Source organism: Salvelinus sp. IW2-2015, unplaced genomic scaffold, assembly GCF_002910315.2.
Source record: "Salvelinus sp. IW2-2015 unplaced genomic scaffold, ASM291031v2 Un_scaffold995, whole genome shotgun sequence".
Lineage (NCBI taxonomy): Eukaryota > Metazoa > Chordata > Actinopteri > Salmoniformes > Salmonidae > Salvelinus > Salvelinus sp. IW2-2015.
In genome coordinates this window covers 310,232-336,530 of record NW_019942677.1, presented here as the reverse complement: position 1 = coordinate 336,530, position 26,299 = coordinate 310,232, and the positions used below count along the sequence as shown (strand labels likewise).

Genomic DNA, 26,299 nt, shown 5'->3' with positions numbered 1-26,299 from the left:
CTCGGTTCCTCTGAAAAACCATTGTAATCCGTCATCTCTGTGAATTGGTGTGTTGTATGCCAACCAGACTGGCAGACTGTCAAATTGGGCTTTTCCTCTGCCAAAAGACCCAGATAATTAGGTGTGTGAGTGTTTCCCCCTTTCATGTGTTAAATGTTTCTATGTGAAAATAAGGACAACTGAATAACACTAATAGCCAATTCTATTATTATCGATGAATAAATAAAAGTGCTAATATATGAATAAAAGTAGTTATTAAGCTTATTTTACCCAAATAAGGGAACCAAGTCTCTAAATGGCCAGTAAATTCTCCGTCATAATGACTGTGTATATGATAGAGGGAAAATACTTTATATTAAAATAAAATATATGTTCCTCACTCCATCGCTCTCTCCACCTCGATACTCATCCCTCAACTCCATCCATCATCCCTTTCCCCACTCATCCCTTTCCCCCCCCTTCACCTTCTGTTCCTGGATCTGGGCCTTGACCACTCTGTATTCGGCCGACGGAGGCTTCTGATTGGCTACCAGCTCCTCTGTGTCACTCAGCCAGCTCAGAAGGGGCTCCAGGGCATCCTGGAACTTCCCACAATGCAACAGGGCTTCCTGCAACTGGGCAATGCGCTCTGCAACCTGGTCAAGGAACAATTCAGTGAGTACATGGACAGGAATACATGCAAAGGCAGAAACCTGATTCCATAGAAACTCATCCTTACAGTTGCACACGCCAAACTAACGCAACATAAATATGCATAGGTCAGTCAGACAAGCGCATGCACACACACAAACATCAGCACAGACATCCCATTCCAGACAGACAGATAGGCAGACATACCCTCTTGTTGAGGGAGTTCCATCTGAGGTTGGTGGTCTCTAGGTCGTGCTCCAGAGCCTGGGTGTCTGTGTGTTTGGCTGCACTCTGGATCAGGCCCTGGCCCACCGCGTTCACGCGCTGCAGCTTGGGTTGAATGCTGTCCACCTGCTCCCTCTCCACCGCCTGAGCCAGAGAGAAAAGAGGGAGAGAAGGGGGAGAGGGAGGGAGGGGGAGAGCGAGGGAGGGGGTGGAGCGAGATACAGAGATAAAGGGAGGAGGTAGAGAAGAGAGATATGGAGAGAAACAGAGAAACAAAGAGAAAGGGAGCGGGAGAAAGAGGGTGAGCGAAGAAAAATAGGGAGGGAGGAGAAAGGGATTATAAGGATTAGAGAGCTAGAAAGTAAAGGTGGCTAGAAAAGAGGGAGTTGAACACACCCATCACCTGTCTGGCCACATTACTCATCTGGAGCTGGAGACACGGTATGATGACAATGGGTGTCCAACTAAAGAAAACCAGCCCAAAGTCCACTGAGTCAAAGCCTGAAATCAAATACAGGGCTTAAATTCAAAATGGCTGCTTTCCCATAGAGATTACAGGAACTCAAAATTAGCCATGGTGGTTGCCAAATGGTGGAGATGCCAAACCCCGGTGGCCACACACATAGCCTACAGCCCAGAACTGGAAAACACACACACAAACCAGAAATGGCAAAGCCCAGGGGCCGGGACAAAGAGAGTTGCTCTGAGAACAGTGGGAAGAATGACTGGAAGACAGAAGGACGAGTAGAGCTGTTGACATCGATCCGCCCGACGCAGGCCCCGACGCTCACGAGGACTGTGCGCTCTCGTTCTCCGTTGGCGACGTGAGTAAGTCATTTTAAGCGTTTTAACCCTTGCAGAGCTGCCGGCCCAGACGGCATCTCAAGCAGCGTCCTCAGAGCAGCTGGCTGGAGTGTTTATGGACATATTCAATCTCTCCATATCCCAGTCTGCTGTCCCCACTTGCGTCAAGATGTCCACCATTGTTCCTGTACCCAAGAAAGCGAAGGCAAACTGAACTAAATGACTACTGCCTCGTAGCCCTCGCTTCTGTCATCATGAAGTGCTTTGAGAGGCTAGTTAAGGACCATTTCACCTCCACCTTACCCGACACCCTAGACCCACTACAATTCCCATATCGTCCCAACAGATCCACGGGTGACGCAATCGCCATTTCACTGCTCACTGCCCTATCCCACCTGGACAAGAGGAATACCTATGTAAGAATGCTGTTTATCGACTACAGCTCAGCCTTCAACACCATAGTGCCCTTCAATCTCATCACTAAGCTCAGGGGCTGGGGCTGGACCCCTCCCTGTGCAACTGGGTCCTGGACTTCCTGACGGAACTCTGCCACGCTGATCAACACGGGGCCCCCACAGGGGTGCGTGCTCATCCCCCTCCTATACTCCCTGTTCACCCATGACACATCTCAAACTCAAATCATCAAGTTTGCTGACAACACAACATTGGTAGGCCTGATTACCAACAATGAGACAGCCTACAGGAAGGAGGTGAGACACCTGGCGGAGTGGTGCCAGGAAAATAACCTCTCCCTCTACGTCAACAAAAGGAAGGAGCTGATCGTAGACTGCAGGAGACAGCAGAGGAAGCACGGCTTCATGCACATTGACAGGGACGCAGTGGAGAGGGTCAAAAGCTTAAAGTTCCTCTGCGGTGCACATCACTGACAACGTGATACGGTTCCTTCACACAGACAAGCATGGCGAAGGCAAATCAGCACCTCTTCAACCTCAGGAGGCTGAAGAAATGCGACTTGGCCCCGAAGACCCTCACGAATTTGTACAGATGCACCATTGAGAGGATCCTGCTGGGCTGTTGCGCCATCCTCAACCACAAGGCTCTCCAGAGGGTAGTGCGGTCAGCCCAACACAGCTCCTGGAGCACCCTGCCTGCCAGGACATTTACAGCACCCGGTGTCACAGGAATGCCAAGAAGGACCTCAAATCAAATCGTGTGGGTCACGTACACATATTTAGCAGATGTTATTGCGGTTGTAGTGAAATGCTCAGCCACCCGAGCCACGGCCTGTTCACCCCGTTACCATATAGAAGGCGGATACAGTACAGGTGCATCAAAGCTAGGACCCGAGAGACTGATAAACAGCTTCTATCTCCAGGTCATCATACTGGTAGTCACCACTAGCCGGCCTCCACCCAGTACCCTGACCTGAACCTTAGCCACTGTTACTAGCCGGCTATCACCCGGTACTCTACCCTGCACCTTTGAGACTCTCTGTACATAGGGCAGCAGTCATTGAACACTGGTTACTTTAATAATGTTTTAATCAATTTTAGAACAAGGCTGTAACATAACAAAATGTGGAAAAAGTCAAGGGGTCTGAGTACATATTTATATGCTGGTCTTTTGACATTGCTCATTCTGATATTTCTTATTCTGGGTGGATTATTTGTGGATTGTTTTGTTTATTTTATTGCTAGGTATTACTGCACTGCTAGAAACACAAGCATTTCACCGCACCTGCGATAACATGTGCAAATCTGTGTATGCAACCAATAAACTATTATTTTACCCCTTTCTCTCCCAAATTTTGTGGTATCCAATTGGTAGTTACAGGCTTGCCCCATTGCTGCAAATCCCGTACAGACTCGGGAGAGGTGAAGGTCGAGAGCCACGCGTCCTCCGAAACACAACCCAACCTAGCCGCACTGCTTCTTGACATAAGGCCCGCTTAACCCAGAAGCCAGCCGCACCAATGTGTCGGAGGAAACACCTTACACCTGGCGACCGTGTCAGCGTGCATGCCCCCGGCCCGCCACAGGAGTCGCTAGAGCGCGATGGGACAAGGACAACCCGGCCGGCCAAACCCTCCCCTAACCCGGACGACGCTGGGCCAATTGTGATCCGCCTCATGTGTCTCCCGGTCGCGGCCGGCTGCGAAACAGCCTGGGATCGAACCAGGATCTGTAGGGACGGAGCTAGCACTGCGATGCTGTGCTGTGCCTTAGACCGTTGCACCACTCGGGAGGCCACTTTCATTTGATTTGAATTCAATTAAAATGAGAGAGTAGAATACTAAGACAAAGGATTTCTCGTAAGTGCCTCAAACTATTGTTTGCTGGCAAAGTAGTACAAAACAGTTGGGTTGTGTTTGTGAGAATGAACAATGGGGAGGGTGATTTCTATGGTAAATGAATAAGAGTGTGTAAGTCATTGTTTTTCTACACCGTATAATTACCTGGAAGCGGTTGTGTGGAGGTCTGTCTCTAATTAAAGTGTTTTATTGGATTCTGCTCATATGGAGTAAATATTGTGTGAAAGTGCTGCTTTTCCACACCAGGAGATGACGTGTAGGAGTTTGAAAGAGAACAGGGATGCTAAAATAGAACAATATGTGTCTTGGATTGTGTGTGTGCGTGTCACAGCTGTGTTGTGGTGATGTGCCTCCTCCCTGCTTCCAACAGGAAGCCTGACTGCCTCGACAACAATGAGCCTCAGCCATGACCCACTCCACCCTATCCATATCCTGGACTGTCTAACGTGTCTTTCTAACGTGTCTGTCTGTCTGTCTAACGTGTCTGTCTGTCTGTCTAACGTGTCTGTCTGTCTGTCTGTCTGTCTAACGTGTCTGTCTGTCTGTCTGTCTGTCTGTGTGTGTCGCGGTGTCTGTCTGTCTGTGTGTGTCGCGGTGTCTGTCTGTCTGTGTGTGTCGCGGTGTCCTGTCTGTCCTGTGTGTGTCGCCGGTGTCCTGTCTGTCTGTTGTGTCGCGGTGTCTGTGTCTGTGTGTGTCGCGGTGTCTGTCTGTCTGTGTGTGTCGCGGTGTCTGGTCTGTCTGTGTGTGTCGGGTGTCTGTTCGTTGTGTGTCGCGGTGTCTGTCTGTCTGTGTGTGTCGCGGTGGTCCTGTCCTGTCTGTGTGTGTCGCGGTGTCTGTCTGTCTGTGTGTGTCGCGGTGTCTGTCTGTCTGTGTGTGTCGCGGTGTCTGTCCTGTCTGTGTGTGTCCGCGGTGTCCTGTCTGTCTGTGTGTGTCGCGGTGTTGTCTGTCTGTGTGTGTCGCGGTGTCTGTCTGTCTGTGTGTGTCGCGGTGTCTGTCTGTCTGGTGTGTGTTCGCGGTGTCTGTCTGTCTGTGTGTGTCGCGGTGTCTGTCTGTCTGTGTGGGTGTCGCGGTGTCTGTCTGTCTGTGTGTGTCGCGGTGTCTGTCTGTCTGTGTGTGTCGCGGTGTTCTGTCTGTCTGTGTGTGGTCGCGGTGTCTGTCTGTCTGTGTGTGTCGCGGTGTCCCTGTCGTCTCGTGTGTGTCGTGGTGTCCGTCTGTTTGGTGTCCGTCTGTCTGGTGTCTGCTTGGGTCTCTGTCTGATGTCTGTCTGTGTAGTGTGTGCGCCTGTGTAGTGTGCGCCTGTGTAGTGTGTGCATGTGTAATTGTGTCTGTGTAGGGTGTGGAGATGTCTGTGTAATTTGTGGTCTGTGTAATGTGTGTTTGCGTGATGTCTGTGTGCTGATGTCTGTGTCGTGATGTCTGTGTGCGTGATGTCTGTTGTGCGGTGATGTCTGTGTGCGTGATGTCTGTGTGCGTGATGTCTGTGTGCGTGATGTCTGTTGTGCGTGATGTCTGTGTGCGTGATGTCTGTGTGCGTGATGTTCTGTGTCGGTGATGTCTGTGTGCGTGATGCTGTGTGCGTGATGTCTGTGTCTCTGTGTTTGGACTGAATGAATGTGTGTTTTGTGCATGTCCAGACTCCTATTCTCATCCTTCCCTCCCCTCTCTCCCTCCGTCCCCTCTCTCTCTAGCCAGCTCAAAGCGGTTGACTCCACTAAAACCAGAGCTATGGAAAATATCTGAGATGTTTCTCATTCCTCCCAACTCTCTGAACTATGGCAGTGGCTCAACGAGTCACACACAGGTAAGCCACTCTCACTTATTCCACCGCTCTCTCTTTCCCCCACCTTCACATTTCCCTCACTTCTGTCACTAACTCATATCCTCACTTTTCCCCTCCACCCCACCTCCCCTCCTCTCCACCCCAACATCCTCCTTTCTCTCCTCTTGGCCAAACCACCAACCAAACACTGGCTCTCTCCTTCAACCCCAGTTCAGTTTAGACGGAGAAATTATTTCTTCTAAAATGAGTCTGGCTCAAGCCAGTTCCACAAGTTGACCGCTTGGCTCAAAAGTAGAAAACAATACAAATCTCTTTCTACGACTTGTGTGACATCTCACGGTCTCTATCCGTCCTTCATCTCTCTCCACAAACACCAAAAACCACAAGGACTCACTAAACCCCGGCGTGTATAACTACCATTTTAAACAGTGTGTGACTGAGTGTGTGTGTGTGTTAACTTGGGTACGTGTTTGTGTGTGTGTGTGCTCCAAGTTTGTGTTTCCATGTGTGTGCGTGCATGGCGCTAACCAGCTATTGCAGTACAGGAGACAGGCAACAGCAGTCCTCACGGCTGCTGTCCAGAGCAACACTCAGGAACAATCACCATCTTAATCATGACAAATGGGCAACCGCCGGCTAATATAAAACAATACCATCAATTCATCTACAGACTGGAACTAACGTCACTGCCAATCTCGCATGCACACACACACCCACACTAAAAACCTTAATAGCGTGCTTGAACTGTGGTGCGAACTGTAGTACAAACCAAATGAATGCCATACATAACTTTACTGTATTTAGCCAGCGTGTCCAAACGCTACCGAGACAGTCGCAGTGGGATTATTGACGTACATAAATAAAGAGTGGGACATATGTGACCAGTCTTCTGAGATAACTACAATATCGTTCCATCCAAATCAATGAGAACAAGGCTAGCGGCCCTTTCCTCTATGTCACAGACTGCCCCTAGCCTCCCTCTCGCTCTCTCCCTGTCCCCATTCCCTGGATTCCTTTTCAGCAGAACTCGGAGGAGAGAGGGAGGGAGGATATATTTTCGCCTGGACCTTGAAATGAGAATATTGCAGTAGGTTACGATGGTCAGACTAGGCAGTGCTGAATCAATCAATCATCAAAGTGGGAGAGGAATATCCCTTTTTGATGATAGACTGCATTTGAAAAGGAACCAAGCTCATTGAACTCGGACATTGTGGCCAAAATCTCTCTCCGCTCTGCTCTCTCTCTCCCTCTTTCTCCTCCCTTTCCATCTGTCTCCTTTCCCCTCTCTCTCCCTCCCTTTTTCTTCTTTTGCAGGTGCTTCCTGGATGTCTGCTTGTCTTTCAATGGCATCATTATCATATCAAATATGCCCGTTACCGGATCTGAGCCCACCTGCACTCTTTGTACTCTGTGTTTAAGCATCTCTTCCGTCTGTCTGTCGGTCAGTCTCTCTTCCCTATCAGTCTCTGCTGTTTTTCAGTTCATCTTCCAATGTAACCATCTGTTCTGACATTGAAGAGAGGACTGTTTCTGTGTTACGTATATATTTGATTTCTTTCCAGTAATTGTATGTTTGTCTGTCCTGTCTTCCTAGCCTTTCAGTATCCCAAGCCTCCATCCAGCTGTCCGTCTTTGTCTCCGAGTGCAAGGATACACAGCCATGCCTTGAAACGATGCCTCCCATTAAAACAAGGCCCTTCTGATTATCTGGCTCTGCCAAGTTAGCCCTCCTTATCACTTTACCAGGGCCTTTGAGTAATACCAGGTGTTCAGCCATACAGCTCTTTGTTTCCTCACAGAGTGCTCTCTCTGGCACCAAAATGGCCGCCATTTCCATTCCAAACCATGTATCACCAACCTTGCCGCTAAAACAATCTACGGTCTCTTGTTTATTTGGTTTCCTATCCAAAGTGGACTTTGGCATTGAAGAGGGAGCGACTGGCCATAGCCAAGAGTTCAGCGGCTCAGACCCTGGCACACCCTCATCTTCTATTTATATTCCCCCCGACAACTTTTGTCCAGTGTTTGTGTTTTACTGGCAACAGCAACTCTCCCTGCATAGACCCCTACTGTGTACTTCTCACTTCCTTATCTCTGGAACAGTGCTGTCGGACTGTGGAGAGGAGAACGAAAGAGAGGGAGAGAGCGAGGGTAAGCGGAGAGCGAGAAAGGGGAGAGAAAAAGAGGGGAGAAAAAGAGAGGGTAAAAGGGTGAGGGGAGAGAGAAGGAGAGGAAGGGTAGAGAGCGAGAGAAAGAGAGCGAGAAAGAAAAGACGCGGTGAAAGAGTAGAGGGCGGGGGAGGCATCAGGGATTTTTATGGTTGGGAGATTGCGACCCTGCCAACAGACAGTGATTTTATTTACCCCTCAGAAACCTCCTTGTACTACAGTAGACTAACTCTAATCCTCTCCAGTCAAATCCAGGCTGACAGGACAGGGCATCTGATTGCATTTAGGGGGGGGGGGGGCAGAGAGACCGTGACTATGCATAAACCACACAGACAAAATGAGATGAGGATGACTGGGCCGGCCGGCCAGGACCAGGCCAACAGTGTAGCTGATAGAGCCAGTGATTGAATAATAAGACCCAAGAGCCCATCAGAAGTATATCAGGCAGGCAGGGACAAGCACGTCCTAGACAGAGACAATGTGAGGCAGAGCAGGCCCCAATTTAGGCACGATAGCCTTTCAAACACACTGGCCCAGGAAGACATACACACATACAGGGCATTCAAGAAGTATTCAGACCACCTCACTCATTTTGTTACGTTACAACCTTTATCTAAAATGGATTAAATAGTTCCCCCCCCCTCAAATCTACACACACTACCCCATAATGACAAAGCAAAAACAAGTTCAGATATTTTTGCAATTAAAAAAAATATATATATATCACATATACATAAGTATTCAGACAATTTACTCAGTAGTTTGTTGAAGATCCTCTCAAGCTCTGTCAGGTTGGATGGGGAGCGTCGCTGCACAGCTATTTTCAAGTCTCTCCAGAGATGTTTTAATCGGGTTCAAGTCCGGGCTCTGGCTGGGCAACTCAACGACATTCAGAGACTTGTACCAAAACCACTCCTGCGTTGTCTTGGCTGTGTGCGTAGTGTTGTTGTCCTGTTGGAAGGTGAACCGTTGCCCCAGTCTGGAGGTCCTGAGTGCTCTGGAGCAGGTTTTCAACAAGGATCTCTCTGTACTTTGCTCCGTTCATCTTTCCCTTGACCCTGACTAGTCTCCCAGTCCCTGCCGTTGAAAAACATCCCCACAGCATGATGCTGCCACCACCATGCTTCACCGTAGGGATGGTGCCAGGTTTCCTCCAGACGTGACGCTTGGCATTCAGGCCAAAGAGTTCAATCTTGGTTTCATCAGACCAGAGAATCCTGTTTCTCATGGTCTGAGAGTCCTTTAGGTGCCTTTTGGCAAACTCCAAGCGGGCTGTCATATGCCTTTTACTGAGGAGTATCTTCCATCTGGCCACTCTACCATAAAGGCCTGATTGATGGAGTGCTGCAGAGATGGTTGTCCTTCTTGAAGGTTCTGCCATCTCCACAGAGGAACTCTTCAGCTCTGTCAGAGTGACCATTGGGTTATACGTCACCTCCCTGACCAAGGCGAATGCTCAGTTTGGTCAGGCGGCCAGCACTAGGAAGAGTCTTGGGGGTTCAAAACGTCACTGTGTTCTTGGGGACCTTCAATGCTGCAGAAATGTTTTGGTACCCTTCCCCAGATCTGTGCCTCGACACAATCCTGTCTCGGAGCTCTACAGACAATTCCTTCGACCTCAAGGTTTGGTTTTTGCTCTGACATGCACTGTGGGACCGCCTTTCCTTCCAATTCTCTGCTACTAATGACTGGAACAAACTGTCAAAGTCACTGAAGCTGGAGACTCATATCTCCCTCACTAACTTTAAGCATCAGCTGTCAGATCATTGCACCTGTACATAGCCCATCTGTAAATAGCGCACCCAACTACCTCATCCCCATATTGTTTTTTTCTCTCCTTTGCACCCTTTGTATCTCTACTTGCACATGCATGTTCTGCACATCTATCACTCCAGTGTTTAATTGCTCAATTGTAATTATTTTGCCACTACGGCCTATTTATTGCCTTACCTCCCTAATCTTACTTCATTTGCACACACTGTATATAGACTTTTCTATTGTGTTATTGACTGTACGCTTGTTTATTCCATGTGTAACTCTGTGTTGTTATTTGTGTTGCACTGCTTTGCTTTATCTTGGCCAGGTCGCAGTTCTAAATGAGAAATTTCACCTGGCCTACCTGGTTAAATAAAGGTGAAATAAAAATAATTATGGGGTATTGTGTGTAGATTGGTGAGAAAACATTTTTTAAATACATTTTAGAATAAGGCCGTAACGTAACAAAATGTGGAAAAGTGAAGGGGTCTGAATCCAAATGCACTGTAAACACACACAGATAAACAGCACAAAGAGACCAGAATGGAAGTAAGTGGTGGTGGGGACGTTGAAAGACGAAAGCAAGACGTAAGAGAGGGAGTAAGTAAAGTCAAACAAACACTGGCCGAATACTACCCTAATTTACTCACACGTACGGAACCACGCACACGGGAGTACACTGAGGGTATGCAGACCCAGAGGAACGCAAGTCACACATCAGAGGGAGAGACTACTGGCACAACAGAACATTCGTGAAAGGGTGCAGACTGTGTGCTTAACTTCCTAATTCAGACTTTGACTTGCTCAATGGAACCACATGGTGTTGAAATATAAATTCTAAATTCTTTTAGAAACAGTTGTTGATTACATCTAATAAAGTAATCAAAAACCAACGTCTGGAAACGTCAAAGAATTCAGAAGTCTCACTGCGTACACAAGTACCGGTCCTTCAAATACTGAACTCGTACACAAGTTATACGATACAGATGGAAGTGCTTACTTTCGAAGCCTGTCATCTATGTGAACGTACACAAACATGTGAGGTATGTAAGCACCATACTGTAAAATGTAGACATTTGAAACGGTTTAGTCTGGCTGCTATTTACAGTCAAAGCAAACAGTATATCTGTTTATATCCGCAACTCTTAAATAGTGCACTATAGATCAAAATACAAGCACATGCCGTTCTCTAACGCGCCGGTCCGTCTGAAGTGCATTCCTCAAACATGCTCCCTCATACACAATCATATACACACAGACAACCTGAAGGTACTTTCCATTAAATGGATAGACCCCCATGTGCATCATATTGAAATCATTTACAGTCCAACTACAGTAGCACAAGCTATTTGTTGCCCCAGACCCTTTTCCACAGCATTTTCCAAGCCGTGTATATATCAACCTCATGCATTTGCAATACTGAAAGGAATTGAGAGCCACTGTGATCACACTGCAACCTGTAGTCTTATACAAGGAACTATAGATATGAGGAACATGCTGAGACCAATCAGTGTGAATTTAGAGGACAGTGCTGAGAAGAGGGGTTTAGACAGCGAACTTGAGACCCTGTACCAAGTAACTACAGACACCACTATACCCTGAAATGTATCCTACCAAGCTGAGAGACTGACCCAGTGGCTGAAACACTGACCAGCCGTGTCAGTTTCTGTCTGACTGGATCTTGACCATTGGTTATTCAACTAAATTAAAGATAGTTGGAAAACAGTTATACCTCAGCCTGGGTCTCTATGTCGGGGCAGGGTGAGGGTGCTCCTCCATGCTCTGTGGTCTCTGGGCCTGAGGGGGTCTCACAGTCTGACCCTTCAGCCTCTGTTGTGGCCCCTGGGGGCCGCTGGTCTTCCAACTGGCCCTCCCTGAAAAGCCCCTGTAGCAACCCGGATTCCAGCTCCTCCCACTCCCTGTTGGTACAAGGGGGGTCCAAGGCCGAGCCGTCAGAATCCCAGTCACTGTCCCCGGTCATGGACCCAAGGACGAAGTCCACTCCTGACTGGGTACCTTCAGAGTATGAGTCTCCATAGTCCAGCTCCTGGGCGTCCTCGCAAGCAGAACCTCCGTCGGACACCTGGGGAAGCCGCTCCGGGGCTGCCAAGTAAACAAAGCTGTCGGGGCAAAGGAAGGCCCCGTCGTCTGGCTCAGGGAAGGGTTTGGGGATGGGGCTGGGGGGTGTTGAGGACTCCAGCAGGGAGAGGGGGCAGTCCTGAGGGAACAGGGCTGGCACAGACACAGCCAGGTAAACAAAACTGTCTGTGGCCACAAAGGCATCAGAGTCTTTGCTGTCCAGGCCTGGCCCTCTTGGCTCGTGCTTCACGGGGGACAGTGGTAAGGGTGAAGGGAGGGCAGTGTCTATTTGCTGGGCAGGGGAGTGTGAACGGGGGAGAGAGTCAGAGAACGCTTTGGGGGTGCTTGTGGACCTCGGGTCCGCGTCTTGCCCAGACATGTCCAGAGAAGAAACCTCATCTGCGGGGACAGAGCGGTCCCGCGTCTCTGACGACGGAAGTGTCATCCGCTCAGTGTCAGAGCTCGTCTCCTTGGCAACGTCACTAATCTCTGAGGAGAACAGCTCTTCTTGAGAGGAAGTTTGTACATCAACATCCTCTGCAGCAGTAACCCCCATTTCTCCATCTGTGTGGTTCGACCCAGGGGATTGGTCCATCCTAGCCCCCTCACTGTCCCAAATCGGGTCAGGTTGCTCACATGCATTCCAGGCTGGCTCCCCCTCCTCCTGCTCTTCCCCCTCGGCATAAGGGTTCTGTGGGCTGGGGGAGGGAGGAAGTGCAGAGGCCATCTGGAGGCACAACCCTGATTCCTCGCTCACTTCCTCGACCTCTTGATCTGATGACGCCCCGCTGTCCAGGTACCACTCGGTCTCAGCAGGAGGCTCGTGTTCACAGTCGTTCTGGGTGGTGTCGGACAAAGCGGTTCTGTCTGGCTGGGACATGTGGACCCCGCTGGAGTCTGACACAGGGAGAGGTCTGCAAACAGAGTCCATCTCAGTAGTCTCGGGACCACTCTGCTCTTCATCTTCATAATCAATTGCACTTTGCTTTTCTTCATCAATATCATATTGTTCATCTTCAATGAGAACCTGATCTAGCTCATAACAGGGTTGTTCTTCCTCCAGGTCAGTGTGTTCAGTAGTCTGTGGTTGGGCCTGGTCCATGTGTTCAGGAGGTGAAAGTGTGTTTGGGTGTTTCAACCGGGCCTCAGTGCAATCAGTCTCTGTGCTTTGATCTATATCCATAGGGAGAGTTTCCACAAAATATATACAGGCATAAGTGGCTTCCTCTTGCTCCTCTTCTTCTTCCTCTACACTGGCTAGGGTGTAGGGATCTGTTTGCTCACTAGATTCAGGGTCCACAGAGCTCTCCCCTCCCTTGTCCTCTAAACATTGTCTCTCCAGCTCTAGGAAAAGGTCATCTGAGCTGGCCCCTGAGCTGGGGCAGGGGGAGGTACTGGGGGCCCCAGGTGCCCCAAACCCTGTTGGAGGGGTCAGAAGGGGCCAATGTCCAGAAGACCCTGATTGGAGTTCCCAGCCCTCTCCAGAGTCCCCCTCCCAACATTGGTCAATTATCTCCCTATTCTCCAGCTTCCACTCCCTCTCCTCTCTCCTAGCCCTCTCCTCCTCTTCCATTTCTCCTTTCTCATGCGTTACTTCTTCCACCTCTCTTGTCCCTTCCTCCTCAATCTCCTTTTGTTTTTCCTCCTCCCCTTCTTCCTTCTCAACCTCGTCCTCCACCAGCTCCTGTAAGATCCTGCGTTCATCCTCCTCGAATTTGAGCTCCGAGGCGGTTCGCTGCCGGAGCTCATTATTAGGGGGAGCCCAGCCCAGGAGTCCCTCCTCACCCCCCTCCTGGCTGAGGGAGGGGGAGAAAGGCAGCCCTCCATGGGCCAGCCCTTTCTCTTCCTGGAGGAAAGGTGAGGGAGGGTCCAGTAGGTAGAATGACTCCTCGTCCATGTCACTGTCCTCTCCCAGTAAGGGGGGTAGGGGTGGCAGGACAGGGAAGTGGTGGTGCATGCCCCCGTGGGACCTCATGCCCCCTCTCATGCTGCGGGGCCATGTGCGTGCTTTAGTCGGGGGGCAGAACACAGGTTTCGGTGGGGCCAACTGAGGTAGGAGAGGGGCGTTGTCCAGGTCTTGTTCTAGGAGAGGAGAGTCAGTATCTCTTTCAGAGTCAGAAGCCTTGGCTGCTTCCGGGCTCTCCTCTGGAATTCTTTTGACACCAGCTTTGGGAGATACAACTGGCCACCTATGACGCTTGTCTCTTTTTCTTTCCAGCTTTGTGGTAGCACTGGGACTGTGCTGTGGGGTGCTCCCAGAGCCCTGGTGGGGTTGGGCAGGTAACTGCATCAATGGCTGTTCTTTTAAAGGGGAAGGTAGCGCATGTGTTTGCTTGTGTTGTTTTTGGAGCAGGGGGTGAAGTTGTTTTTGCTTGCTAACAGGGTGCTGTTGGAGGGGGGGGATGGGACTCACTGTCGGCGTCAACGAAGGGGAGGAAGAGACAGGAGGTGTGTGAAGAACCACGGACGACACAGTGGAAGGTGAGTAAGGGGGTAAGGGGGTTGTGGAGGTGGGGGTTGGTGGCAGCAGTAGAGAAAGTGGAATCCCAGGACCAGATAGACGCTTCTCAGCACTTTCCCCAGAAGTAAACTCAAGCCTCTCTGCAAACTCCGGGTAACTGGGGGGCATAAATGCCTTCCAGGAGCGACGATTTGGGTTGTCTTTCTTATCGCCGCCCTGGTGGCGCCTTTTTACTGCAGCTGCCCCACAGGAGGCAGAGGACGAGGCCGTGATGGGTAAACCAGAACCGCCGCCACTTCCAGGTGGCAACATGCTCTGGGGATCACCGGTTAGCTTGAGGGCGTCAAATATCACCCTTTCATCCAGTCTTTTAACTCCGGCATCAGTGTGTCCCCTTGACACAAAGACGCTCCCTAAGTCAGCACCGATGGTGCCGTTGCTGGAGAGGGTGCTGCCCTCTCCGCCGCCACCCGAGCCCAGGGTGCTGCGCGAGGGCTGGCTGAGCTTGGAGGAGCCCTGGTCAATCTGCTCATTGATGCGCATGGTGTCGTAGATTGAGCGCTGGGGGACATAGCAGTCCTCGATGTAGGCCTCATCCTCGTCCCCCTTCCCCAGGCATCGGGGGTTTTTCCTCAGGCAGTCCGGCCGGCTCAAGGGCTTCCCCATCCCTCAGCTGCCCCTGGGTGAAAATCCCCCTGACGCCCTGCAGTGGTCCTTTATAGGGGCAGGCTGGCCCCCTTGGGGACGGGGCCAATAAGTATTCCACAGAAAACAATGGGGAAAACACCTCAATGGGTGGGTTGAAATTTGTCCCGTTTCTCAACCGTTGCCGGTCCAATCCACAACCCCAAACATGAATCCGCTTTAATGACTAAAATGACCCAAAATCACAAAAAAGGTTCGCAATCCACAGTACAAGTCCATAGGTCCGTATGCTACCATGCCACTTCAATAGAGGTGCAACAGCATATCCCAGCGCTCTCTGAAATGCAGGGGAGCATCAGTGAGTGAGTAACCTGCCGCCAGACGCTCCTCTCCTCCAGCAGCATATTAAGCAGCACTGCTCGTTTGGAAGGTTGTCAGGAAGAAGGCAGGGGCTGTCTCGTAGACATCCAAAGTCCAGAACGAGGTGAGTGCCGAGGAGATAACATCCTTTTGTTCAGTTTTTTTGACGTTAACTCCCCCTCACTCACACAGTCTTTCAACTAGACTCCTGAATCATTTCCCAATCTCCCCTTGCTGGTACAGTACTTCCTTCCCTTTCTATTCTCCCTCGCTCTGCCACAACAGGATAAGCAGCAGAGGAGGGTTGAGCAACTGTCTCGGTGAGAAGCAGCCAAAGAAGTGTCTAAAGTTTCCTTTAAATTGGTGAGAAATCCACTACTCCCTGATATGAAAAGAGGTTGTGCAGGGTGAAAAATGTTGCTCTTTTTCTGTCTTAGTTCAGGTTTGTTGTTGAGCCAAAAATAGTATATCCTTCAGTCTTTAGAGGGAATCAAAACAATTAAGAAAATAGTATATCCTTCAGTCTTTAGCGGGATACAAAACAATCGCAGCAAAACAAAATCTCAGACAAAGTAACCGAGCAGTCACTCATAGCCTGCTTTGGTCCTGTGAGCGTGTCCTTGCAGACAGTCTATACTTTCTCCCGTTCTCTTTCATTCCCATCACAAAGCATGAGTTGCGTGGGTCTGGAGGCCGTGCCCCGCTCTCTGCCTGGAGTGCGCCTTCGTCCCTCGTGTTGACGTCATCATTATCCTCCTCATCATTAACGAGAACAAGTCAATCCCATCACCTGCCACGCCGCACAAGTCAGTCTTGCAATTCAAAAACCAGAACAAAGAGATCCAGAGCCTTTTCCTAGCGTAGACTAGACGCCTGTCTATCATCTCCCTCCTTCCATCACGCTGCTCATCCACAGCTCCAGGGAAGAAGAGACAGTAAATCCAGAGTCGGAGGCTGAATCCAGGAGGGGGTGAGAGGGTTCTCTTAGGGGGAGAGGGTAGGTGGGGGGGTTGAGCCCCGTCCAGCCAGGCAGAGCTGCTGTGTGTCGTGGCACTGTATCCAGAGGGCAGAGACCCAGACAGTCCGAGCCCCAGTCTGAGCGCTGCTTCTGACTCTGCCTTGCAGGCGTTCTCCCTCTCCCAGACAATCCCCGGACACACTCTTTCCTTCTTTCTCTCCGCTTCTCTCTCTTTCAGAGGCTCCGTAGACGAGAGAAACAACAAGGAGCCACGCAATCCCAGTTCTTCATCTTCCTCTGTTTTCTGCATGCAGGCGTCCTTGCTTTCTTTCTGTCGCTCAGACTGAAATGGTTTGCAGCTGCTAAAAAAAATCTCCCCACTTTTCCTCTCTCCCTTGCTCGCCCACTCTGTCTCTCTCGCGCACTCACTTGTTCGTTTCTCGCTCTCCCTTTCTCACTGTTTTTGTTTGAATCCAGCTCGGTTTGTTCTGTTTCCTGCTCTGGTATTAAAACACAGGAAGTGCTCCAATCATGCTGGTTTCCTCTCCCGAAAACCCCCCTGTGAGAGGGGTGGGGGAGTGAGCGACAGATAGGAAGGGAGGAGGGAGGGGGGCGTGGAGCCAAAGAGAGAGGGGGAGGAGAGACCGTGTTGGACAGGGAGGATTTTGCTCGTTTAAAAATAAAACTTGGGATAACGGGAAAAGATTATCCCACGCTAAGAACTCGGCAAATCATCTTTCAAAACGAATGGATAAATAGACTGAGGATGAAATTAAAAGACTAACGCAGGTGAGGGGGTTTGTTGCTAGGCAGGGCTGGTACTATTTCTCAGTGTTCACAGCCAGCCACAAGCTCAAGAGAGACGCTAGCAGTGTGAGACTGCAACATTCATCACCGCTTTGTAATCCAGAACAGAATCTCCTGGGCAAATCCCTGCCCCCTCAGAGCACAAAAACACTGTCCGCAGAGAATGAAATGATACAGAGAAACAGTGAAAGAGAAAGAAAGTGGGAGGGATGGACGGAGGAGAGAAGGAGGGTGGGGGAACTGCTAGCAAAACATGAAAAAAAAGAGGCTTATCAATAACGGCTTTTACATTTTCCAAAACAAACAGCCTATATGCATACAAGGAAGTAGAACCTCTTTCTATCCTCTTCTCCCCCTCGTTCCTCTTTTTCCCAGCTTTCCAGGTAGCCGGTTACTATTCTCCAGCGTAGTGGGCGACAGTGTAAAACAATATGGTTTGGGTTATGCTCCAGTGTAATCCAATCCAGCCAGGAGAGGAGTGTGTGTGTGTGAAGGGGTTACAGAAAAGGGGGCCTCGGGGTGCCACACAACAACAACAAAAAATCAATGGAGACACAGTCGGGGGAATCCAGTAAGCATGAGAGCAACCCCTGGCACCAGACAAAAGTGGAGTATTTTAACCAATGATGTATATAAACCCTGGATTGCTGATGCTATACATTGGCCATTTAGAGGCTTTGAAGCCACCGGTCGGCCATATTGGCACTCCCCAGGAGGAGCAGTCCTCCATAGGAATGAACAGAATGCTAGAGTATTTCAATTACAATGTTTCAAGGACAAAATGACATGTATTTGAAGTAAAGAATCACCGGTTTTGAATGTTATATTGTTTTGTGCATTGTTGAGTGATGTTCTATCGACTCCCTGGGTCATTTCATGTGTTCATGTCCATCTGACCTATTGCCGTTCAAGCAGGCAGAAATTCAACCGGTGTGACGTAGCATTGCAATAATGCCGCTCGCACTACACTGGAAGTTAATAGGAATACGATTTTTAGATCGCCAAAAACGTCTATCTTGCATGTCAGATGTCAATACTGGCTGATGTCAAAACGCGAGAGGTTGTCTTCTCTCGAATGAGCCATCATATTTCTGCGATATTCCAACCTCCAGAAATGTGTAATTTAACAAAAGGGTTTAACACATTTCTCCAATTTGTCTGCCTCTTCAGTCCAGGGTGAATTGCATGTTGTCGTTGTGAATGTCAGACTGCATCGATCTGCAGGTTGAACATGGTGAGATTGTAGACTCTTAAATCGATAGCTGAAAAATTGGCTAAACAAACTGCACTAACTAGCTAATAAAAAAGTGTCCCAGTTTCATTGAAGAACCAAAAAATGGACAGCTGTGTCATATAGATTGCAAAATAGTTGGGAAGAGATTTTTGATGTAACGATTCCATGGCACGTGGTTTAGGAACTGATAAGCAAAACGACGGCGGATTCAAAGCGTTTTCAATTGAAATCATTATACAAAATTCTTGCAACCAATAGAATGTTTATATATATATATGGGGGATACAACCATCCCAGCTCTACAGATTTTGCTGCGAAGAGACAGAATCATTAGATCATTTGTTTTGGTACGGTCCATATGTAGTCTGTTTTTCATGGCAGATCCAGGAATGGCTGTGAACTACAACATTTACCTGGAGCTAACTCTGCAGATAGCACTGCTGGGTGATTTAAAAAGTGAACGTCAAATCGACCAATAATAGAATAATACTCTCAGCAAAAGGTGTTTCATTTACAATCTGTAGAAACTATGAAAACAGAAAAGGTTCAGAACTTTTGTGAAACATCACAGCACAGTGGAAAAAGATATGGTAAATAGAAAACAAAATGGATGGTGTTAAGAGGTAGATGGGAGAGGTTGATTGGAGCTGAAAGGTGGGACTAAAAACAACAAGATAGTATATTTTACATTAGCTGTGTCCGTAAAATGTATATGGGTTGAGAACTTTTGTGAAACAGCAGAGTTAAACATACATGGCAAACAGAGATCAAACTGGATGGTGTTCAGAGATCGATAGGAGGGGTTGAGGGTAGCTGAAGGACGGGATTAAAAACAAACAAAAGATAACCAATGTAAAGTACATTGTGTTTGCAAAATGTATATAGTATGTACAGTGCATTCAGAAAGTATTCAGACCGCTTGACTTTTTCCACTTTGTTATATTACAGCCTTATTCTAAAATGTATAAAATAAAATCCTCATCAATCTACACACAATACCTCAAAGACAAAGCGAAAACAGGTTTTTAAAAATGTTTGCAAATAAACTGAATTACCTTATTTACATAAGTATTCAGACCCTTTCCTGTGAGACTCAGAATTGAGTTCAGGTCCATCCTGTTTCCATTGATCATCCTTGAGATGTTTCTACAACTTGACGGAGTCCAACTGTGGTAAATTCAATTGATTGGACATGATCTGGAAAGGCACCCACCTGTCTAAGGTCCCACAGTTGACAGTGCATATCAGAGCAAAAACCAAACCTTGAGGTCGAAGGAATTGTCTGTAACGCTCCGAGACAGGATTGTGTCGAGGCACAGATCTGGGGAAGGGTACCAAAACATTTCTGCAGCATTTAAGGTCCCCAAGGACACAGTGGCCTCCATCATTCTTAACTGGAAGAAGTATGGAACCACCAAGACTCTTCCTAGAGCTGGCCGCCTGGCCAAACTGAACAATCGGGGGAGAAGGGCCTTGGTCAGGGAGGTGACCAAGAGCCCGATGACCACTGACAGAGTTCCTCTGTGGAGATGGGAGAACCTTCAAGAAGGACAACCATCTCTGCAGCACTCCACCAATCAGGCCTTTATGGTAGTGTGACCAGATGGAAGCTACTCCAAAATAAAAGGCACATGACAGCCCGCTTGGAGTTTGCCAAAAGGCACCTAAAGGACTCTCAGACCATGAGAAACAAGATTCTCTGGTCTGATGAAACCAAGATTGAACTCTTTGGTCTGAATGCCAAGCGTCACGTCTGGAAGAAACCTGGCACCATCCCTACGGTGAAGCATGGTGGTGGCAACATCATGCTGTGGGGATGTTTTTCAGCTGCAGGGACTGGGAGACTAGTCAGAATCGAGGGAAAGATGAACGGAGCAAAGTACAGAGAGATCCTTGATGAAAACTGCTCCAGAGCTCTCAGGACCTCAGACTGGGGCAAAGGTCCACCTTCCAACAGGACAACAAGCACACAGCAAAGACAATGCAGGAGGGGCTTCGGGACAAGTCTCTGAACGTAGTTGAGTGGCCCTGCCAGAGCCCGTACTTGTACTCGATCAAACATTTCTGGAGAAACCTGAAAACAGCTGTGCAGCAACGCTCCCCATCCAACCTGACAGAGCATGAGAGGTTATGCAGAGACAAATGGGAGGAACTCCCCAAATACAGGTGTGCCAAGCTTGTAGTGTCATACTCAAGAAGACTCAAAGCTGTAATCGCTGTCAAACTTTCTTCAATAAAGTACTGAGTAAAGGGTCTGAATACTTATGTAAATGTGATCAGTTTGTAAGTTTATATTTTTGCATTTTTTTTCTCCAAAAACCTGTTTTTGCTTTGTCATTGTGTGTAGATTGATGAGGATGTTTTTGATTTAATCAATTTTAGAATAAGGCTGTAACGTAACAAAATGCTACGTTAATACTTTCGAATGCACTGTATTTATGTACAGTATATTTGGACACACCACACAAGGGTTTTTCTTTATTTTTACTATTTTCAACATTGTAGAAGAGTGAAGACATCAAAACTATGAAGTAACACAAATTGAATCATGTAGTAACCAAAAAAGTGTTCAACAAATCAAAATATATTTCAGATTGTTCAAAGTAGCCACCCTTGGCCTTGATAGCTTTGCACACTCATAAATTCTCTCAACCAGCTTCATGAGATAGTAACCTGGAATGCGTTTCAATTAACAGGTGTGCCTTGTTAAAAGTTAATTTGTGGAATTTCTTAATGCGTTTGAGCCAATCAGTTGTGTTGTGACAAGGTTGGGGTGGTATACAGAAGATTTTCTTTTACCAAATAGGGCCAAGTCCATATTATGGCAAGAACAGCTCAAATAGGCAAAGAGAAATGACAGTCCATCAATTTTAAGAAATAAAGGACAGTCATTCTGGGAAATTTCAATTACTTTCCCCCGAGCTGACAAGGTAAAAAGCTGGGGCTTTTTACCTTGGGCAACACTGGGGCAACACTGTTCCTAGGCCGTCATTGAAAATAAGAATTTGTTCTTAACTGATTTGCCTAGCTTAAGGTAAAATAAATGTAAACAATGCAGAATGCTGTGGTAGCCATGCTTGTTAAGTGTGCCTTGAATTCTACATATATCACTGATAGTGTCACCAGCAAAGCACCATCACACCTCCTCCAAGCTTCACGGTGGGAACCACACATGGGAAGATCATCTGTTCAGCTGCTTTATATATATATATACAGTGGGGAGAACAAGTATTTGATACACTGCCGATTTTGCAGGTTTTCCTACTTACAAAGCATGTAGAGGTCTGTAATTTTTATCATAGGTACACTTCAACTGTGAGAGACGGAATCTAAAACAAAAATCCAGAAAATCACATTGTATGATTTTTAAGTAATTAATTAGCATTTTATTGCATGACATAAGTATTTGATACATCAGAAAAGCAGAACTTAATATTTGGTACAGAAACCTTTGTTTGCAATTACAGAGATCAGACGTTTCCTGTAGTTCTTGACCAGGTTTGCACACACTGCAGCAGGGATTTTGGCCCACTCCTCCATACAGACCTTCTCCAGATCCTTCAGGTTTCGGGGCTGTCGCTGGGCAATACGGACTTTCAGCTCCCTCCAAAGATTTTCTATTGGGTTCAGGTCTGGAGACTGGCTAGGCCACTCCAGGACCTTGAGATGCTTCTTACGGAGCCACTCCTTAGTTGCCCTGGCTGTGTGTTTTGGGTCGTTGTCATTCTGGAAGACCCAGCCACGACCCATCTTCAATGCTCTTACTGAGGGAAGGAGGTTGTTGGCCAAGATCTCGCGATACATGGCCCCATCCATCCTCCCCTCAATACGGTGCAGTCGTCCTGTCCCCTTTGCAGAAAAGCATCCCCAAAGAATGATGTTTCCACCTCCATGCTTCACAGTTGGGATGGTGTTGTTGGGGTTGTACTCATCCTTCTTCTTCCTCCAAACACAGCGAGTGGAGTTTAGACCAAAAAGCTCTATTTTTGTCTCATCAGACCACATGACCTTCTCCCATTCCTCCTCTGGATCATCCAGATGGTCATTGGCAAACTTCAGACGGGCCTGGACATGCGCTGGCTTGAGCAGGGGGACCTTGCGTGCGCTGCAGGATTTTAATCCATGACGGCGTAGTGTGTTACTAATGGTTTTCTTTGAGACTGTGGTCCCAGCTCTCTTCAGGTCATTGACCAGGTCCTGCCGTGTAGTTCTGGGCTGATCCCTCACCTTCCTCATGATCATTGATGCCCCACGAGGTGAGATCTTGCATGGAGCCCCAGACCGAGGGTGATTGACCGTCATCTTGAACTTCTTCCATTTTCTAATAATTGCGCCAACAGTTGTTGCCTTCTCACTAAGCTGCTTGCCTATTGTCCTGTAGCCCATCCCAGCCTTGTGCAGGTCTACAATTTCATCCCTGATGTCCTTACACAGCTCTCTGGTCTTGGCCATTGTGGAGAGGTTGGAGTCTGTTTGATTGAGTGTGTGGAAAGGTGTCTTTTATACAGGTAATGAGTTCAAACAGGTGCAGTTAATACAGGTAATGAGAGGAGAACAGGAGGGTGTCTTAAAGAAAAACTAACAGGTCTGTGAGAGCCGGAAATCTTACTGGTTGGTAGGTGATCAAATACTTATGTCATGCAATAAAATGCAAATTAATTACTTAAAAATCATACAATGTGATTTTCTGGATTTTTGTTTTAGATTCCGTCTCTCACAGTTGAAGTGTACCTATGATAAAAATTACAGACCTCTAAATGCTTTGTAAGTAGGAAAACCTGCAAAATCGGCAGTGTATCAAATACTTGTTCTCCCCACTGTATATATATATATATATATATGAGGTATTGGAAATTATGCAGACAATTACATTGGTTGAAGCTACAATCTGCAATATTAAAGCTGATCAACCCCGAAAAAAATACGAATAAAAAAAACTAGCTAATTCACATGCTGATATAGAGAGAGCATTGCGGATTTTGTAATCGACTTGAGCTGCAACAGTTTTCACAACGATTTTCACGTTGCCACCAATCTTATTACAACGAAAAAACGAAACATTTGTTCACAAAATATTGTTCTCACATAGTGTTATGTAACACTAAATTATAGGAATGAGTGATTTTGGGTGGATTTTTCCTTTAAGTATTTTGGTTGTTTTAGTTGTTGTAGTGGGGGCAGTAACATTAGTTAATCTGAAAAACTTCTACTTTACGGAAAATATTTGTATATATTTTTAAGTTTAGTTCACAATATATAATGTTTAAGTATGCATTAAGGCATCTGTAATAGAATACATGTAAACGTGAAAAAAAATGCATTTCCATAGCCTCCAAAATATTTTTTTACAATGGTGGGGGGGTGCCAAGATGGTGGCACGGCTTCAACACAGCACCCCGTTAGTCATCTAGTGTCTATACAAATCATTGATTTTAACCAAGTTTGTTTTCCTCCTTATATTGTGTCCTTGTATCCCTGATACAGTGCCAGTTGTGGTTCAGTTCCTCCTCCTACACTCGTTCTTCTCTCTTATCCTCCCTTCCCTTTTTCAGTTGCTCTGTTTGTTTAAAGAACTCTGGCGGAGACCGCAGCCGATGTGAACTCAACGCATGCCTGCTCTCTCTGCCCCCCCCCTCCCCTCCCCCATATCTCCCGTCTAACTGTTGCTGTGATCCGCCCGTGGCCTGCATGTCAAACACGCTAAATACTCTACTCTTTCTTTTTAACTCTCCCTCTCTCTCCACCTCTCACTCACTCTCTGTCATTTGTGGTGCAGCTGTCATTGCTGCACCCCTCTGCTCAGCCTCTCAGCTACCAGGAGAGATGGAAAGCCAGAGAAGAGAAATGAGCGAGGGATAGAAAGAAAACCAAGGAAAGATATATGAATAGTATTTTTTAACTGCCCTCTCTGCCATCTCCATTTTGAGTGTCGGGTTTGATCATTTCAGCATTCCATCCCTGATCCCTCTTGCAGTCTCTGTCCATCCCCCACTCCTCTCCTCTAAATTGTCATTCATCCCCCGTTCATTTGGCCTGTCACGGCTGGTTAAGGAGGCACAGTTCTGACTCAGACAGGAAGAGGGAGGGGAGCAGGCCCCAAAATCCCCCAGCGAGTTAAACACATTGGGGACGCAAAGCAGTGGAATCCATTCATGTTTAACCCTCAGCCAAAAGGTCAAGCTGTAGGTCTCTAGACTTTATATAATAACGTAGACCTATGACCGCCTCCGCAAAGTCATTAGAGCGGTTTGATGATATACGCGGGTGCATAGGCACGGGATACTGACAGTATTGACTTTGCTGTGGAGGGTTTGATCACAAGAGTGCTCCTGTAGAAATTAAAAGTGTGCCCTCATTTCCCTGTGTTTCTCCACCTCTTTCCCCCTTTCCTTTCTCTCAACAGAACTCAATCCATGTCTCATCCATCCATCCATATTTCAGGTTTTTAAACAAGTCATTTCATGTAATTTCTCTCCATTACTTTCCTTTTCCCCCTCCCCCTCTACCCTTCTCCCACTCGTATCCAGGCAGCGAGGAACCTCTCTCCCTCTCTGTCTGAGCAGCAGTTATATTATTAACTAGGAGTTTTACCTGAGCGGCTCAATGAGGCTATTGTTCTCTCAGTCTCTTCCCCCCCCCCCCCCCCCAGACACAAAGAGAAGCATGGCAACCCATCCGGCAACTTCAACCATTCTGCCCCAGTACAGTACATATGGTGAATAACAGACTTGTCAATCAAATTCACACTGGTGGTACAATACTTGTAGGTGTTACAGATTCTTTAACTGCAGTCATGTGTGGCCAGTGGGCACATACGGTTTCCGAAAAATGAAGAATTCACACCTTCATACCTGAAAGACTAACGTATTGTTCGTAAGATTTTTTTTTTTTTAAACGACGGTGTTCCGCATTATTAGGCAGGGTCTGGAATGGATATGGCGCCCATATGTGAACGATAAAGTTTTTCCCATATCCAAGACCTGGCCAAATAGAGGTCACATTTCTGCTTTGTCCCAGTTTCTGTTAAACAAAATAGACAGGCACACAAAACACACCCTCATTCTCTTCTTCTAAGTTTATTACTGAGCTTCTTCATTTGACATTATTCTAGTCGTGTAGTTTATGTAAAGAAGCAGTGTATCTGTTATGGTTGGTCTGGTAACAGAGGATGGTGCCGATAAGGGGAGAGAGGAGATAAGCTGTGGCATGCCTGTCTAATTCACAACAGCTGAGACGATATAGGACCCTGAGAGCAGGGAGAGAGAGGAAGAATCAACACACACACACACACACACACACACACACACACACACACACACACACACACAGTGTGTTGTCAAATCGGACAGTCAGTAGGGTACAGTAAGGGTCAATTTGAAAAACAGCTCATATGATTAGTGAAAATTGGGTTAGCCTGATCCAATCAACCCCCAAGAACAGAAAATAAACAAAGATGAAAATGGACCAAAGAGCTCATGAACAAAATGAGCTAAATAAATAAACAGAAAGTGTAGACCCACACAATTGGGCCAGGTCTTTGAAGATGATAAACGAGTATAGTAACTACGTAAGTCACGGGAAAGATATACTGGAACACCTAATCGACATGACATTATATTACCAGTAGGTCATGTCGCTTTCAGTGTAAACCATCTATCAAAGAATCTTTAGGAAAAAGAGCCAATTTCACTATGGGGTTTTCCCCCCTAATGATTAAATGATGGGTGAGTAACAAGAATTGAGGGAGTTGTAAGCTGATCCCAGATCAGTGCCTATGGGCCACTCCTCCCTGAAGCGTGCACATGAGCTACATCAGCTACCCCGTAATCCCTAATCAGCAAGACTACCCCAATGTCCCTTACTGTCTGAGGATTTGGTTGGAGGGTGGAGGGAGAGATCTGATTCGCAGACCATATGGGAGGGACGTCTCTATCACGCCTGGGTTCAAATACAATTCAAAATCATTTCAAATACTTTAGCTGGGCTGGAATGAGCTTGCCTGTTGCACTGAACCAATAGGATAGTCCCAAAAGTCACAAACCCTGCCCACTTGGCACTCCAGGCAGGCTAAAGCAAACGTTCTAAAGTATTTGACGATTTTAAATAGTATTTGAACCCAGG

The 26,299-nt window shown here is 47.4% G+C and overlaps 1 protein-coding gene across 1 annotated transcript in view; it reads right to left on the bottom strand.

Annotated features, from left to right (window-relative positions):
• LOC112069370 (microtubule-actin cross-linking factor 1, isoforms 1/2/3/4/5-like) overlaps positions 1–26,299 on the bottom strand; it is a 278,447-nt gene that overhangs the window by 32,972 nt on the left and 219,176 nt on the right. Inside the window, 3 exon segments of the mRNA XM_070438520.1 lie at positions 465–635; positions 838–999; positions 11,367–14,843. Coding sequence (XP_070294621.1) covers positions 465–635; positions 838–999; positions 11,367–14,843 — 3,810 coding nt within the window.